This window comes from Sorex araneus, chromosome 6 (genome assembly GCF_027595985.1).
Source record: "Sorex araneus isolate mSorAra2 chromosome 6, mSorAra2.pri, whole genome shotgun sequence".
NCBI lineage: Eukaryota > Metazoa > Chordata > Mammalia > Eulipotyphla > Soricidae > Sorex > Sorex araneus.
Window position 1 is genome coordinate 133,506,884 of NC_073307.1, and position 18,806 is coordinate 133,525,689.

General features: G+C 41.9%; 1 protein-coding gene across 1 annotated transcript in view; it reads left to right on the forward strand.

Moving 5' to 3' along the window:
* ELP4 (elongator acetyltransferase complex subunit 4) overlaps positions 1-18,606 on the forward strand; it is a 202,147-nt gene extending 183,541 nt beyond the window's left edge. Inside the window, exon 10 of the mRNA XM_004607869.3 lies at positions 18,196-18,606. Coding sequence (XP_004607926.2) covers positions 18,196-18,327 — 132 coding nt within the window. The 3' untranslated portion in view covers positions 18,328-18,606. The remainder of the gene's footprint in view (positions 1-18,195) is intronic.
* Positions 18,607-18,806: the final 200 nt, after the last annotated feature.

The window sequence follows — 18,806 nt, forward strand, 5'->3', positions numbered from 1 at the left end:
GATTTATTGTCATAAGAAGGAGTAATTTATATTCTTTGTTACCATCAATGCATTGAGACTACATATGAAAAGTATCTATATCTTTATAAATTGATTGCTCATCTCTTATATACTTCTTTGTTTTTTAAAATTCTTGATTCAGAAAGTATTAGGGAATCAAATGTGTATCATAATATAATATATTTGAAATATAAATTAAATCCACTTATATATATGAATAATTTTGCTGAAATTACATTGTATTGCATACAATAAACCTGACACTTTTATAACCCCATTGAGTAGAAGGGGGGGAAAAAACTTTTACCATAGAAGATGGTAAAAGGAATAAGTGCATTTTTCTGACAATTAAGAGTAACTAAAACTGGTCTCTGTTGCAGTTCTAGTCATCCACCTGTGAACGTATTTGTCTCTAAAATGTCTTTATTAATGTCAGATATATACATGTGGTTTCAGGATGTTGAAATGGGGCATTATATTAGTGAGTCTCTTTAATTGATGATAATTTGGGTAATTCTTTTGCCTATTTGAGAAATAAGGAATATGTTACTATTTTTATTTTTTCCCTAGACTTTCAGATAGGTTTTGACACATTATTTTAAGGTTCAGTCTTTTGTGTGAAATCTATTTAGTTCCAAATTCTGGTGTATGCCCATAGAAATAACTTGCAAGGTTTTAAGATCTACTCACCAGTGAATAGATTTAGGATATAAAGACTTGTATTAGTCATATCTAAATTAATAGATAATCGTAACTTGACAATACTTTTTATAATTTTTATTTAGAAACAGAACTGCTGTGTATTTTCCATGTATTCCGTTCCTTTCATATATTTAATTTACTTACTTAAGCTGCTATTAGAGCAGCCGGTGTCACTTTGGGACATAAGATATTATAAAAGAAAGGAAGAAGAAAATACCATTACTGTTTTTAAAGAAAATTACTCTTTTTTTTTTTCAAATCATAAGTTGTTAAATTGTGAAACTTGTCAGTTAAAACTTTAGAAAGCATTTCATGGTCTTTTCCTGCAGATTGCACCTTCCCTGGCTTTCAATGTCGTGAGAAATTTTTGTGTGTTTATAATCTTGAGGGAATTAGATAGAAATGCACACATATGGACATTTCTTTTAACTTAGAGCTCAGAGAATTAACCCTAGACAGCAAGGAGAGAATCGCTGCCCCCATTATTTCATTTCGAAGCGCAATTTCCCACATCCCGAAAGAAACATTTGCACAGCATACCTGCAGGCTGGCTGTGCTGACAGCTGGCTTCAGGCTTTCCACTTGAACCAGAGTGACTCCTCCCGCTGCAGTGAAAACCTGAGGCAGGGGTTGGCCAATTCCGAGTATCAGGTTGTTGGTTCTTCTGCAGTTTGAGGATCTTTCAGCCCTCCTTGTAAAAAGATTTAGCTCAATGGTCAAGTTAAGTGGTGGGGGGCGGGAGTGGAGGAGAAATCCTCCACATATAAAAGCAAATGAGTTTTTAAAGAACAGAAAATAATCTCTGTGAGGAATTACTTCTAAATTATCCATGTGGAAATTAAACTTAGTTCCTGTTAACATTTCCATAGAAACATGCATTTTGATTAAGCCAAGTAAACTAACAAGGAAAAAATAAATCCCTAAAAGGACACATAGTCATCTCCCTATATACTCACATATACTTCGTTTTTTTCTGATCATCACTAGTTGTTGGATTGGTTGGTTTTTGTTTTGTTTTGTTTTGTTTTCTCGCTTGACTTGCTTCATTTCCTTTAACTTTTATTTCCCATTATTCGTGGCGAGGTTTTTCCAAGACTGAATGGATTCCCTGCTTCCTTGGGATATGTGAGTCACTTCTGCATAGTGTTACTCTTTGGAGTGGTGTCCTCGCTCGCCCGTAGCCCTCAGCTTGAGCGCTGGACCGCTGGCCCATCACTGCTCTAAGACTTGGAGTGAGAGCCCTCTCCCTGCCCCAGTGTGCTCACCGGGCTCCCTTTGAAATGGTGAGGAGGAGATCTGTGAAGGCGGAAACGGAGGAACCGGCTGACTATGTGAAACCAAGTATCATTTGAAAATTCACCATAATCTTTTTGGTGAAAGTGAGGGTACCGGGTTCCCAGAAAAACTCTGTGTTCCAAAATCAAAAAGAACATGGAAGCTTTCTTTTCATTGCATGGTAGAGGCTTTAGACACGACTTTCCCTAAAACCCACCAACATTCTAAGCAAATCTGTAGTCTGAAAAGGTAGTAAAATATTCATAGCAATACTGCCATGTTCTGTATTTAGATGAACAAAGCGGCACACACACTCATGATAAAAATTTATCAAATAATACTACTTAATACCACCTAAGTGTTCATTTAGGTTTGGAGCAACTAAAACAAACACCAGTCAGAAGAGATCCCTTTATCTGTCCGCAAGCAACACTTCTGTAATTGATACATTTCATTCCTCCTTCCTTCCTTCTTTCCAAAAAAGTTTTCCTCAAGTTGGTACAGAGAAAGCCACATTTTATTTTGTCAAACCAAAAATATGCCACCTAACTGCTTTTGTATAGCAACACAACATGGCAAAAATAATCGCGTAGTCCTCAGTCTACATTGGTGAGAAAAGTTGAAAATAGTTTGGCAAAGATAAAACACAAAGTTAATTTGTGTGTATTATTTTCTTTTCATTCACATTCATACCAGGTAGACTTTATCAAATACCTGTAGTAAAGAATAACTTGTTCATGCATGCAGAACAAAATAAAATAAGATTAAAAGCTCCAGGAAATCAGCCTGTTTCAAAAAACCATTAAAGTGTGCCTATCCCTCAAGCTTTACAAATGTGTTAATTGTCGTGTTTCGGTCATGTAAATATGTTTCAGCATAAAGTAACCAAGATTTCCTGTTATAGAATCACTGTTATCTGAGGAGGTGGGAGCAGGGAGGAACGAACGAGGACTAAATAACACACTGTAATGAAACCTGCCTTTGGGCAGCGCATGCTTCAGTTCTGAATGCCCAGAAATACTTCACAGACGCTCTAGGCTGCCTAGCAATGGGGACTTCTAATTCTGGCTAGCTTGACAAAGTAAATACAACTATTGAACATAAGGCAGCTCCTAATAAAAAACAACAATTCTCCCTTGTAAACACCTACATTTGGCCCCATTAAAAATTCTTTCTTCATACCCAGGAACTAGCAGACCCTTAAATGTGGGGGTCTCAAAGCGTCTAAAGAAAAGTTGGGAGATGTAATGCTGTCAGGATGTTTTGCAATGCTATTTCCACAAGCACTTCATACCCCATCTCAGGGCTTTGTGGAGTAATGTTCTGCATACACTGTAGGGCATTATGCAAGCAAACACATTGGCCATTATGCTCTCAGAATTCATTCATGGACAGCCAAAAGGAAATCAATATACATTTCTATATGTGCTCTTCTTGTACTAAAAAAAAAAAAAAAGTGATTACCACATCTCCAGGAGAAAGGTCCAGCAAAACTGCCAATTTTGAAAATTTTTTTAGTGGACTGACATTCAATGATAACATAAGCAATTATCTGCCTTCAGATTTCTCTCATTCCTTCTTGTTCACATCTTAGAATTCTTCTATTCCATTAGCAGTGTATCAGCCTGAACTCTGCCCGCCTCAATGGAAGAATAGATCCCCCATAGTTCTAAATATATCTGTGATTTAGGATCAGCCTTGTGTTTACACACGCACATGAGTGAATAGGTTCCAGACTATATTAAGGCCCCAACTTTAGTGTGAATTCTGATACTTGATATGCAAAAGCAATGATATTATTACCTTTTGCCATTGCCAGAGTAGCTTCCATATATATTTTAAAAAATGGGGGAGGGGCGAAAGGTTTCTCTTGTAGTTTGATCTTATTTCTGAAGGTCATTTTTTTCTTTTTAAAGCTAATCATCAGATTTGAAAGTAATGTATGCTCCTAAGATAGCTTGATAATTTTAGGCCACCCAAGGAGTAATACCAAAGATATTGATCCTAAAATGTTTCTCTGCTCAGCTCAGTGGCTTCCTGAACAAAGCTGGTTTGGAGAGTCTTTGAGAATGATAGTGTGTCACAGAAAAATCCCGCTCTTCTTCCGTTTACTCATGCGGCTGCAGTTGGCCCTGGATCTCAGGCATCTCAGTTTGATCCCGCTGAAGCTTCATTCAAATTCTGCACACTCAGTAGCTGATATGCTCTTGCCCGCATTGTGTGTTCCAGAGCCATACAAGCCTTGGGTTAAGCAGCATTTGGAGACCAGTCAAAGGGTTGCCTGAGTGAGAAGCCCTGTCACACAATTAAGGAACAATGAATGGAAGGGAGTCAGTCTGGGCAGTGGTGCGCAGTCAGGCCGCGCAGCAATGTGAGTGGCCGTGTGTGACTTCTCCGTCCCATTCCTTTAATGCCCAAGAAGAGGTTAACGATGTGCCCAGTCCATGTCACTATCCCAGAGAAGGGCATGGGAAGGCACTTTTAACTGCATTTCTACCAAGTTTCCATCACAACTGAAGTCACCTTATTCCAGCTGACCTTGGGTCTTTTTTTTTTTTCCCTCAATCCTGCTTGTATTAAGAGAACATTTCTAAATGTTCTTGAACAGGAGAACAAAGGAGAGACCAAAAGAAAAGCTTCTGTCTTTCATTGTGTAGACAGGACAACCATTTTCTGCAGACTGCTCTCAGAACCATCTCTTCTGTTCTTGACTGAAGTATGAAATAAGGGACAGAAAAGGGGTGACTTCCCCACACCTCTTAAACATCTAAAAGCTTTGGTCCACTGGGACTGAGACATGGTGTTCATGAGACTGTGTAGTACAAAGTTTCCTCACGTATATTATGAGACCTCAGCCCTTGTAGAACCAGAACTAGAATCTTGCTGTGAGGTGAGCAGGAGAGAGAACATTCTCACCACAGGAGGAGAATGGGAATAGGGGGACACTAAGATCACCTCAGCTAGAATATGCCTTCTCAGTCAGAAGAAAGCAGGGTCTAGAACACCCAGGATGTACCACTTTGGGGGAAAGTCCTGGGTTTTGTAGCAACTGTCATTCTCTGTTATTGAAGATGGCAAGGCTTATAAGGCTGCAAGTGAGAGGTCCTGACCTGAATGAATTTGCATCACTCCTTTGCTTCCCCTTGGCTCTAAGAATTAAACCCAAGTCACTTACCAGAGTTGACAAACCCTAAGGGATGTGAAACCAAGCCTAGCTTAGCACCATCTCTTCCTAGTGTATTCTGAAAAATGAACTATTTATTTTCCCTTCAAACATAGCACCTGAAGGTTTCTGCATTTTATCCCTCTAACCTGTAAAACTTCCTATTCCATCTCTTCATGGGTCCCTTCTCAAATTTTAGATTTTAGCTGAAAAGCACTCACCAGGAAGTCCTCTGCCAATTGTGGATGAACCTCCCCAGCAATTGTCATCCTGCCATGTTTTAGTGCCTCAAAGATACCTCTTGGAGGGCTGGAGCGACAGCACAGCGGGTAGGGCGTTTGCCTTGCACATGGCCAACCCAGGTTCAATTCTCAGCATCCCATATGGTCCCCCGAGCACCACCAGGAGTAATTCCTGAGTGCAGAGCCAGGAGTAACCGTGTACTTTGCCAGGTGTGACCCAAAAAGCAACAAAAAGAAAAAAAATGGTACCTCGAGATTAATTTCTCTTCCTTTGTTGGCATTTCTAGAGGGTAGCTGAGCTGTCACCCCCTGTTCCCTGGAGCATCCTTTGTGATGCTGTAGATTCTCTGAGAGGCAGGAACGGTGTCTTCCTTCCTGTCTTGTTCACTACTGTCCTATCTCTTGTTTAGGAAAGGTCTGACACTGGACAGTGTCATGAAGCCAGACTGCCAAATTTCAAATTCTGCTCAAACAGCTGAGAGGGAGCCGGGAAAAAGAAGCCATTATTCAACTCCACCCCATAGTCAGAGGCTCTTCTACTGAAGTAGAAAGTGCATGGCTCTTGTTAGAGCCCCGGTTTCCTCCCACATGCCTAGTCATTCCTCGGTGGTTGTATGGAATAAAGCTATAGGAATTCTCCGGCCTGGCAGTAGAGATCTTTGCCTAGATCTTTGCACCCAGTTCTGCTCTCTTTGAGACAGTCCTTTGTCCATTCTCCTCTGTGTCCCTTTAGGAAAGAAATCTTCATTATCCTTCCTGGCTCTAGTAATCACCACCAGAGACTGTTCACTTAGGAGACTGTGCAGTTCTTGTAGCCTACTTGGTGACAGAGCAAGATGGGGAACCTAAGTTTACTTTTGGGAGGTGAATAGATGACTTGATGGTGTTGGCAGACTCTTTGACCTTGCAGTTCCCCCAAGTCTTTAGAAGGTTCCCGCTCCTTTTTCCATCTTCAGTTCCACATGCAAGAAGTACATCCAGGTCCAGAGCTCCCAGGATCCAAGATCTTTGAGTCAACTGCAGGAAACATCTCACCTAACCAGTTTAAGGAATATGAGGAGCTAGCGAAGTACGTGGAAGGGCTGAGTAGCATTGCCACCAATCTTTCTTGAGGGGAGCTGTCCCTGTCCCTCAGGAAGGGGCAGAATCTGGAGACGCCACGAGCTCCCACTGAAAGCTCACAGCTCTGTGCACTTGGAGCCCAAGAGTCCTGCGGACTTGGAGTTAGGGAACTGCCACCACCGCTGTTGTGCTTCCTGAGAGGGACACTAGAGCCCTGGCCCTGGCCTCCCCTTCCACAGCTAATGATCAGTCACTAGCACATGGACAAAGTCATCCCCACAATTGTGTTTACCGGTGATCATAGGCGAAGGGCTGAAGGAATAGAAAAGCATTCTGCTTCTCTCCACCTTCAGAACCAGATGTATCTTACTGGGTCATCATAATTGCCCTGTTGGTGGCCTCTGACCTGGGGAAATGTCCCCACACGCTGGGTGGGGTGAATGCTGAGTGCTGGGTCCCCTGGCCCCTCTTGTTTCCTAATATTGGAAATTCGCTGGGAGCAGTGTTAAGAACACAACAGCTTAAGTCTGACTCTCTTAAACTGGCCCCCGCTCTCCGGCCAGCCTCTCGCTGAAGAGACTCTCCCCACCACTCGGGGGCCTGGGGCTCAGACGTGGCCTACACATTAGCAAGCCCCACGTTAGCAAGCTCTTAATTAACTTGTGTGGCCAGGAGAGCAGGCAGAGTCCCTTTATTAACAGAGCTGTGCTCTTTCTACCTCTTTTTGCTAAACTAAACTCACATCTATTCTATGAATAATGGTCAGACAGGGCAAGAAGCAATTGACACTAGGGTTCTGTATTTCTCTAGCATTTTACTGGGGCTTCTTTGGGAAGGATATGGCTGACCCTCAGGTTCTCGCATGCCTCAGAAGAACCACCAGCTTTCCCATCTGGAAATCATACCTTGATGCCCACCTTCCAACCAAGCCAATGTGTGTTTACATCTCAGAACTTAAAATCTCAATCTTTGAAGTCCCAAATTCTATATAAAAAAAGATGAAGGTTTGGCTATTACTACAATTTTTTTTCTTTTTTGGGTCACACCACGCGATGCACAGGGGTTACTACTGGTCCGTGCACTCAGGAATTACCACCAGGAGGTGGTGCTCAGGGGACCATATGGGATGCTGGGAATCGAACCTGGGTAGGGGTCGATTCCCTACCCGTTGCAGGGAAATGCCCTACCCGTTGTGCTATTGCACCAGCCCTATTACTATAATTTTTTAAAAAATTAAGTGGCTTGGGGCTGGAGCGATAGCACAGAGGGTAGGGCGTTTTCTTTGTACGCGGCCGACCCGGGTTCGATTCCCAGCATCCTATATGGTCCCCTGAGTACCGCCAGGAGTGATTTCTGAGTGCAGAGCCAGGAGTAACCCCTGAGTATTGCCAGGTGTGACCCCCCCCAAAAAAAAGCAAAAATAAATAAATAAATAAATAAATAAATAAAAATTAAAGTGGCTTAGAGTAATCTCAAAGTGGATGTTACTCTCTCACATAGAAGCCCAGTGCATTGAATCAGGGCCCCCCTTCTCTCTCTCTCTCTCTCTCTCTTCTCTCTCTCTCTCTCCTTTTCCCTCCACCCTTCCCTCCCCCTCCTCCTCTCTTTCCTTTCCCCTCCATCCCATCCCTCCTCTCCCTCCCTCCTCTCTCTCTCTCTCTGTCTCTCTCTGTCTCTCTCTGTCTCTCTCTCTCTCTCTCTCTCTCTCTCTCTCTCTCTGGCATTATGGTTTGCAATACAGTTAATGAAAGTTATCATGTATATCACTTTACCCACTTCCAGCACTCAGTGCTTGCTTAGAGTGATCATTTCCAACTATCATTGTCATAGTGGTCCTTTCTCTGTCCTGATTGACCTTTTTCTCCCTTTCCCCACTTGTGGCAAGCTTCCAACATGGACCAATCTTTCTGGCCCTCGTTTCTATTGTCTTTGGGTATTAGTCTCAAATTATGTTTCTTTCTATTCCACAAATGAATATACTCTATGTCTGTCCCTCTCCCTCTGACTTATTTCACTCACCATGATACTCTCCCTGTCCATCCAGGTATAAGCAAGTTTTATGACTTCGTTTTCTGTGGTGGCTGTGTATGTATGCCATTGTGTAGATGTATGTACCACAGTCTCTTTATCCAGTCATCTGTACTGTTTCCAGATTCTGGCTGTTGTGAATAGTGCTTCAATGAACATAATTGAACATTGTATATCCTTGTTATCAACCCTTTATCGGATGGGTACTGCATAAATATCCTTTCCCATTCTGTAGATTGTCTTTGTACTTTGGTCACTGTTTCTCTTGAGATGCAGAAGCTTCTTAGTTTGAGATAGTCCCATTCATTTATCTCTGTTTTCACTTGCTTGGCCAGTGGCGTGTCAGCTTTGAAGATACCTTTGGCTTCAATGTCGTGGAGGGTTTTGCCGACCTTGTCTTCAGTGTACCTTAGGGATTCTGGTCTGATGTTGAGGTCCTTAATCCATTTTGATCTTACTTTTGTACATGGTGATAGGTGGAGGTCTAAGCCCATTTTTTTGCATGTAGCTGTCCAGTTTTGCCAGCACAATTTGTTAAACATGCTTTCCTTGCTCCACTTCGCCTTTTTTGCTCCCTTATCAAAGATTAGATGGTCATATATTTGGGGGGATGTGTCAGAGTATTCAACCCTGTTCCATTGGTCTGCCGCTCTGCCTTTGTTCCAGTACCAAGCTGTTTTAATGACTACCGCTTTGTAGTAGAGTTGGAAGTTGGGGAGGTTGATTCCTCCCATTTTCTTTTTCCCAAGAATTGCTTTAGCTATTCGTGGGGGCTTATTGTTCCATATGAATTTCAGGAGCACTTGCTCCATTTCTTTGAAGAATGACAAGGGTATCCCTATAGGGATCGCATTGAATTTGTACAATGCTTTGGGGAGAATTGCCATCTTGACAATATTAATTCTTCCAATCCATGAGCAGGGGATATTTTTCCATTTCCTCATGTCTTCTTTTATTTCCTGAAGTAGCGTTTTGTAGTTTTCATTATACAAGTCCTTTACCTCCTTTGTTAAGCTGATTCCGAGGTATTTGATTTTTTGAGGCACAATTCTGAACGGGATAGCTTTTATCATGTCGCTTTCTTCTCTCTCATTATTTGCATATAAGAAAGCCATGGACTTTTGGGTATTGATTTTATAGCCTGCAACTTTACTATACGAGTCTATTGTTTCTAGGAGTTTCTTGGTAGACGTTTTAGGGTTTTCTAAGTATAATATCATATCATCAGCGAATAGTGAGAGCTTGATTTCTTCCTTTCCTACCTGAATGCCCTTAATATCTTTTTCTTGCCTAATCGCTATTGCAAGTACTTCCAGTACTATATTGAACAGAAGAGGAGAGAGTGGGCATCCTTGTCTTGTCCCTGTTCTCAGAGGGAAAGGTCTTAGTTTTTCCCCATTGAGGATGATGCTTGCCATAGGCTTGTGGTAGATGGCTTTGACTATATTGAGGAAGGTCCCTCCTATACCCATTTTGGCGAGAGTTTTCATCATAAAGGGGTGCTGGATCTTGTCAAATGCTTTCTCTGCATCTATTGATATGATTATATGATTTTTATCTTTTCTTTTGTTGATATGATGGATTATGTTGATTGATTTCCGGATGTTAAACCATCCTTGCATCCCCGGGATGAATCCCACTTGGTTTTTTTTCTTGTAAAGTTCTACCAGTACCTTATAAATCTTTGCTATTAACCCCTTGTCAAATTGGTATTGTATAAGTAATTTTTCCCATTCCATGACTGTGTGTCCTGGTCACTGTTTTTTTTGAGGTGCAGACACTTCCTAGTTTAACATAGTCTTATGTGTTTATCTTTGCTTCCACTTGCTTGAACCACACCCTTTTGGGTGACAGGCGATATTAGGAAACTTTAGGCTTAGATTTTTTACATTTGTTGTCTCATCCTTTGCTCATTGTTCCCATTTGATAGCCCAGAATGGCTACCTAAGCTTCTGCCCACAAGTCCACACTTCAAAAATGTATGAAAATGAAAGTTGGGGTACAAAGGCCACTCCAAACATTTGTGAAACTTAGAGCAGGATGGCAAATAAAGACATATGTAATTGGGCTGGAAAGTAGAACAAGGGTTAAGTAAGGCACTTGGTTCCTATGCAGTTGACACCTATATAATTCCTGGAACCACATAAAGGTCCGCCAAGCACCACTGAGAGTGGCCCCTAGCATAAAGCTGGAGTGGCATTGCCAGATGTGGCCAAACCCACTTTTGTTTGTTTGCTTGTTTATTTGTTTTTAGGCCACACCCAGTGATGCTCAAGGCTTATTGCTGGTGGCCTTGGGAGACTATATAGGTTGTCAGGGATTGAATCCTGGTCGACTAAGTGGAAGTCAAGCACCCTATCTGCTGTGCTCTCTCTCCAGTACCACCCATCTAATTATTGTAGGCCCGAATAGCTTAAAGTTATCAAACCAAACCATTCTATGCTTTATCTTCCTTCCATCACATGCATATCTTCCTGGAAAGTCAGGTTAAATTTAGGACAAGGATTCCACTCTTAAACAGGGAGCGACAGCCGAAGGATTGGACACCCAGTTTACACACATCCTTAACATGTTCCTGACTGATCCTGAGCCCCTGCATATGCACCTGGACATGTGCACCCAGAGAACACCGTCCTCCCTTGGGATGAGCAAGTTTGGAGAGAGAGATTCTTAGGTCCCGATACCCAGAGAGCTCTGTAAAGGAGCCATGACCATGTTTCCTTCACCTGCATTTCTTACCCCACAAAGAAGCATGGATCATGGTCCAGACCCTCTTGCCAAGGTCAGTGACAAAACTAAAAGGTCAGGGAAGTGGACAGCAACTCCTGGTCATTAAGGGTTTCACTAAGATCTTAACTGTGGTGCTGCTGCTCCAGATCAAGCTCCTAGAACTTGGCGGTGCTGCCCTGCTTGATTAAAGAGAACCTAGGAGGTATGGCCTTTACTTAGTCAGCCATGTGCCTTGCCCAGATTCAGAGATCCTGTCACTCCCCAAAAGGAAGAGAACAGAGATTGGGCATAAACTAATAAATACTTTGTGTAGACCAAGTGAATCCTTTACCTTCAGTTTTCTCAAAAGCAAGTTTGGAGGCAAGGCAAGACTTTAGTTTACAATTAACTGTCAAAAATAATTGACCACCTGAGCATTTTTTTAATGGGCAGCCAATATGCCACCTTCCAGCTCTGGAATTTTACCTAATTTTCAGGCCAACCAGAAAGAACCAAATGTTGTTTTTTTAATTAAAAAATAGAATAATTATGATATTAAATAAACTCATTTTAAGGCTGAGAGTAAATTGGGTCTCAAGCTAAAACCTAAAACCTAACTAGGTTTGATAGAATGTTCTCCAGTATATCCCGTCTCTCTCTCTAAATAATCTAAAACTAGCGAAAATGGGTCTGACATTATCTCCACCTGTTCATCCATGAGAGTAATACCGAATTCACCAAAATTGAGCAGGTTAATAACCCAGGTCATAAAATTTCAACCAAATTGAGAATAACTGCAGTTATTACAATGCATTGTAATCATTATCAAGGAATAATATCAGTGTAACAATGTGAAAATATAATTAGATAAGGTCATATGTGCTGACTTTTTTTTTAATTTTACAAGTCAGAGTGCTACCTTGCAATTTTATGTAGAAATAATAGCAATCCTTTGGTGAGGAGTGAATCAAACCAGCTTCATCTGTCTCTTGCCCTCCTCCCTCTCTCTCCCTTTGCCCTGACCTGGGAAAAAATTGGTCTTGACACTGCAACAAAGGAAATCACTTCTCTTTGGGGAGGGGTGGAGGGTCAGAGGCCACACCTATTCTTTTTTTTTATATAATAAATTTATTTATTTTTAATTAATGAATCACCATGAGGCACACCTATTCTTGATCAAGGTATCCTCCTGGCTCTATACCCAGGAACCACTTCTGGCAGGGATCAGGAGAGCATGTGTGGTGCCATTGATTCAATTGAGGACATCCATGTGCAAGGCATGGGTCCTCTTTGATGGAGAGAGCTAACAAAACCAAGCAGTGTACACACCCCTACCCTTCCAAGCAAGTAGGGGCATTCGATGTGCATTTCTCTGGTCACAAACCAAGGATTATCAGCAGCAGCTCTCAGATAATGCTTCTAGATGATGATCATTTCACTGTGGCCCTTCAAAACTGTTGCCAGATGCTCCCCTCAACACCCATTGGCTCCTTCATCAACATCTTTGGGTTTGTTCAACTTTTTTTTTTTTGCCCCATTTTTTTGCCTCTCCTGCAACCAAGTGTGGCCACATGTAAGTTGTGGACAGAAGTGGCAGGGATGTGTCTGACTCCCAGGTCTGGCCTTCGTTGCTCATCCTTCTTCCCACGTGCAAAAAGTGAACCAAAGCATCAGTCCAGAGGGCCTGCAAGGTGGCTGGAGCTCGCAAGCTGCATGTAGAAGAAAGAATATGGAGTGTGGCCCAACAGAGCATCTGAGAGGCAGGCAGAGGCAGAAACTCCTCCAGTCTGGCTCAGTGTGGGCACCCCAGAAGCCAGGAGGCAAAACTGTTCTGCCTTTGCATCCTGTTCACTCCTCGTGGCTTCGGGGTGCCCTCTGGCAAGCACTTCCCTCATGTGCTAGTGTTTGGGCCAGCCTGATATTTCCTACCTCGAAGCACTGGAGACAAGACACTCCTTAGTCCCATGGGACTAACCACAGCCATCACCAGGCCTCTGTAGGTTCCTGGTTGTCACCCATCTCTCTGAACAACACAGAAATCATCACTTCAGACAGAGCAGTAGAAGAAGCATGGCCAGCCAGTGCAGGTCCCCAGTAGCAAAACAATCCCTGACTCCCTCAACTTGAGAGAAGAGCAGCAACAATTCCACTGAATGTCAGATGCACGTGTAACCCTTTCCTTTGGGTCTCAGGAATTAAAGAATATAGCTCCTTTTGATTTCCAGGATTGAAAATGAGATTTGTTTTCAAGTATGATATGTGTGTGTGTGTGTGTGTGTGTGTGTGGTTTGGGGGCCGGGGGCCACACCCAGCAGTGCTCAGGGCTTATTCCTGACTCCATGCTCAGGGATCTCTCCTGGGGGTGGTCAGGGGACCATTTGTGGTGCCAAGATTTAAACTAAAGTCAACTGCATGCAAGGCAAGCACCTTAGTCCTTATATTATCCCTCCAACCCCTATAATATTATTTTAATGTAAACCATTGTGTAGTGGAGGCCAGAGTCTCAAAGTTTACTCACCACCACCCCTCCACTTCCTCACCCCCTCCATACACACAGCCTTGCTGCTTTCATGGAAAGGTGGGACCATGCAATGGAGCGTAACTTCAGGCTTATTTTTTTTTAGAGGACAGATCTAGGGTAAAGCATGTCAAGTGGGTAAATGCTTTGGAAACCTCAAATTAAAAGTCCCTGACATGCCTGGCAAGCGGGGAATCTCATACCTCTTTCCTGGCTGCTTCACAGATCCCTGACCCAGCACACAGGGGGATGCTCTGACCTGAGGAAACAAAACCCGGAAATTTCACCACATAGGAAGCCTGAACACGTCATAACCCACAAAAGCGGGCAGGCGCACTCAAACACTCAGGGACTCCAAGAGCCATCCTGTGGCTTTTTCAAAGGACCAGAGCACTCAACTAGCTAGCTTTCACAGCACAGTGTTTAGTTGGGAACTTTGCATCAGGTCACCCATACTTTTAGTCACTGGACGTTACACACAAATGATAGTTGACTTTTCTTCCAACCCATTCAACCTGAAAGATTTCCAAGCATGGCACATATCACATTGAGCTGCTTTTGCTATGTAGGGCTCCCAGCCAACTGGCTCGTGCTTATGGCCTAGAGAATCAGAGGAAGAGACACTTTTAGCAAATACGTATGTTCGTGAAATAAAACATTATCACCCCAGTTCTGGGGGAAAAAAAAAAAGGTTTCTCATGTTGAGCATTTGAGCAGTCTGACCTAACCCTTCAGCCAAAGGCATCTCAAAGACCTACCAGTTTTTTCCTAGAAGCAAATCATCGCTCCTCCAAGTAAAAATAAATCCTCAGTTAACATCTAGCTCAGTTCTATGAAGCTTTTTTCTCCTCCGCTATCCCCACCATGGTTTCTGCTTTGTCCCTGCCTTCCTTGTCAACATAACTTGATTACTAGATTGCTGTGTAACAAGTGTGAAAAGTTCAGGGGGCTGGGGCGATAGCACAGTGGGTAGGGTGTTTGCCTTGCACTCAGCCAACCCAGGTTCAATCCCTGGCATCCCATATGGTCCCCCAAGCACCGCCAGGAGTAATTCCTGAGTGCAAAGCCAAAAAAAAGTGTGAAAGGTTCTCTGGTCATGAGTCCCTTCGAAGTGCTGCTTCGAGTAGATTCTAGATATTTGTTGACTCCAGTTAAGACTATTTCCTGCATAGTAGAGCAGTTAAGGTGCTTGCTTGCCTTGCATATGGCCAGCCTGAGTTCAATCCCTGGCATCTTATCCAATCCCCGGAGCTTGCCAGGAGTGACCTTTGAGTGCAGAGCCAGGAGTAACCTCTAAGCACGGGCCCAAAAACAAACTAACAAAAAAACCCATTACCCTATTTCCTACAGAGCCCAGTCATCATCTGTTATCACTTTTATGAAGTCCCAACCATAAGAATACATACACATGACTGAAACCCAATCATGAACAGCTTTGTAATACTCTATCTCACAGTGATTCAATAAAATAGTTTTAAAAAAAAAAAAAAAGAATACATACACAAGGGCTAGAGAAATAGTACAGTGGGTAGGGCATTTGCTTTGTACACAGCTGACCTGGGTTCAATCCCCAGCATCCCATATGGTATCCCAAGCACTTCCAGGAGTAATTCCTGAGTGCAGAGCCAGGAGTATCCCCTGAGCATTGCCAGGTGTGATCCCCAAAAGAAAGCAAAAATTAAAAAATACACAGACATGAGGCTTCTTAATGGCAAATGTTCTTTACACTTCACATAACTCTTAAGTTTGGACCAAGTATGTAAACCTGTTTTTCTTTGGCTCATTAACTATAGCTACACAAGATTCTCTAAGAGCCAGAAAGTAGTCAGTGAGTAAGACACTTGACTTGCCCACAACCAATCTGAGTTCAGTCCCCAGAATCCCTTAAGGTAGATACCCAGAGCCAGAGCCAGGAAAAAGGCCTCAGCACCACTGGATGTGCCCCACCTCTCAACTCCAAAACTAAAACTCTTAAAATATGTATTAAAACTCAGACATAATTAAATGTCTCGTTCCCTTTTGCTTCCTCACATGAATATGGACACAGAGTTAACACTTCAACTAGGATCCTCAGACGTTAGAGCCTGTCTCTTCAATTCCTGGACTTTTATTTGTTTCATTTCTGCCTAAGATCCTTTCTTTAAGAGACTAAGAGGTGGGACTGGAGCGATAGCACAGCGAATAGGGTGTTTGCTTTGCACATGGCCGACCTGGGTTCGATTCCCAACATCCCATATGGTCCCCTGAGCACCACCAGGAGTAATTCCTGAGTGCATGAGCCAGGAGTAACTCCAGTGCAACACCGGGTGAGACCAGAGAGAGAGAGAGAGAGAGAGAGAGAGAGAGAGACTAAGGGGTGAAGAAATGGAAAAGAGAATTAAGCAAAGTAGAGATAAGGAGGAGGTCTGCCCCACAGCTTGGAAACTGGCCTCATATGCTGGAGGGAAAAGCAGCTCAGACAGAGAAGGGAACACTTAGTAGAGGATGTTGGGAGGACCCATTAAGGTTGGAAGATGCAAACTGAAAGTAGACTACAGACCGAACATGAAGGCCACTCAATCTACTGCAAACTACAACATCCAAAAGGAGAGAGAACAAAAGGGAATGCCCTGCTGCAGAAGCAGAGTGGGGTGGTGGGGGATGGGGTGGTGGGAGGGATGCTAGGATCATTGGTGAAGGTGAATGGACACTGATGGAGGGATGGGTAAACGATCACTGTATGAGTGAAATGCAAACACAAAAGTTCGTAAGTTTGTAACTGTACATCACAGTGATTCTCTAATAAATTTTTTTTAATTTAAAAAAAATTTTTTAATTTAAATTCTAAGTACTTTCAAAAAAAGAATTAAGCAAAAAATATTTCTTTATTTGAACTTTTTGTTTTAATCACTCAAAGCATATTTAATAACTTAATGTATAAGAGACTGGGTACAAAGGAGACAAATAAATACTAGTCTGTGAACATCACTACATGATATTCAAGCCTTTCTGAACCGTTCTGACATCTTTGTTGATCATATGTATGATAATAGCATCTTTCATTCTAAATATAATTACATTAAGAAATAAATACCAGAGGGGCTGGAGCGGTAGCACAGTGGTTAGGGCATTTTCTTGCACACAGCTGACCCGGGTTGGATTCCCAGCATCCCACATGCTCACCTGAGCACCACCAGGAGTTATTCCTGAGTGCAGAGCCAGATGTTAACTCCTGTGCATTGCTGGGTGTGACCCAAAAAGCAAAAAAAAAAAAAAAAAAGAAGAAGAAAGAAAAAAATAACAGCAAGGAAGAATCTATTCAGAAAGTATTTTTTTAAATATTTTGATCTTCTACACACAGCTTGTGTTTACAAGCCTTATATCAAGAAGGAAAAAAAAAAGCCAGAACATATGCTTGGGGATAACAATATTTTGGCAAAAATAAAATATCTACCCTCCCCCCCCTTTTTTTTTTTGCTGTTCCATATTGCAGGGCATTTTCCCAGTGAGGGGTTTCAGAGCTGTCTCCAGGACAGCCCACCCCTAGGAGACACTGGCTTGTAATCAGTGGCAGGTTGCCCGGTTAACCTCTCACCTTGCACCTTGCGTCTCACTCAACAAAGATGTCCCCTAAGTTTGGATTTTATTAAACAAATCATGTTGGCTGGAAGCACTGTTAGGTAAAGGAATTTAACATAGATCCTTTTAAAAATTGAAAAGGATTTTTAGAAATAGAAATGTTTCTCCCTAAAATACAGTAAATATTCAGTTGTTATGGTTGGTTACTGAGCTTACTTAAATTGGCCTGTGTGTTCAAAAAAATAAAAAACAGAATGGGAGTATGGTCAAAGCTTCACTGTACTTTTGTAACTGTGACCCAGTGTTATAAGTAGAAATAAACTTACTAAGACCCACAGCAAGTGTTATTATAACTGGCTTATCTGAGCATATATTAAAAAAAAAGTTGCCCCTTTTAAAACTTTTTTTTGTAATTGTTTTATGAAAATTGTAAGTTCAAGAATAACAGCCTTGAAAAAGACTCATGAGGTCAACAATGGTAAAACCAGCACTTGAGGGTATCTGTAATTGCTGAAAATCTAAATTTAATTGAAAAAAATAACATTTGGAACTGTGGCAAAAACAAAACAAAGCCCCTCCCCCCCAAAAAAATCCCGTTATTGTGTGATTTTTTTTCAATTATAGCTTTCTTGTCCTTTTACATGTTATATTTCTATCTCAATAAGAAAAAATAAGAATACACTTAGATTTGGACTCTGGAAATTTTCTGCGAAGACTCCCCATCTATTTTCTGCACTGGCTGTGCTTTGTAAAATCCAGCAGGAATAGGGTAGGATTGTATTGGGCTGGAGTCTGAAGAATTGTTTTAGCAGGAATTTTATATGCAAGACTAAATGCTGATCAACAGAGCATAATATTATATTCTGAAGTGTGCTAGCGAAAGCACAATTAATTTTTTTTTCTCCTTTCTTTCCTGCTCCTGAAATCTTCTGCCATAGCGACTGCATTTGCCTCCAGACTTGTCAGACACAGTGAGCCGCTCAAGCAAACAGGAGCTGGCAGGATCCACCACACTGCTGGGCCCAGGCTGTGGCATGATGGCCGGAGGCAAGAAGCACCTGGACTTCTAGCGATTCCTCCTTAGTCGTGGCAGGCAGAATTCTGTGACACTCTAATTATGATTGCTAATAGCTTATGTAAATATTTTCCTTAATGATTTGACCCTCCAATCCTTGGAAATACATAGTTAGGATTACAAAATGAGGCCACCGTTCATATCCTGAACCAACTTTTTCTACAAAAACAGGATAGCAGAAGTACTTTCACTTTAAATGTTTGCTAATTTTCTGTGTAGGAAATGCAAATTGTCTTATTTTTTAATAAAAGCTAATAAAATGTCCCAAGTTCAAGTTGCCTCTTTCCGATGGTCAATAGTGTCTGTGTATGAAGTTGCTTCCGTTTTCAGCACAATGCTTGTGATAGCAGGTAGCCAAGAAAACATGATGCAATCGGAACTGTATATGAAAAACATCATTGCTCTTTATTTTTTAAAAAGTAATTTGTCTCAAAAAATGCTAACTTTGTTTCAATGAAATATTCATTGGGTAAT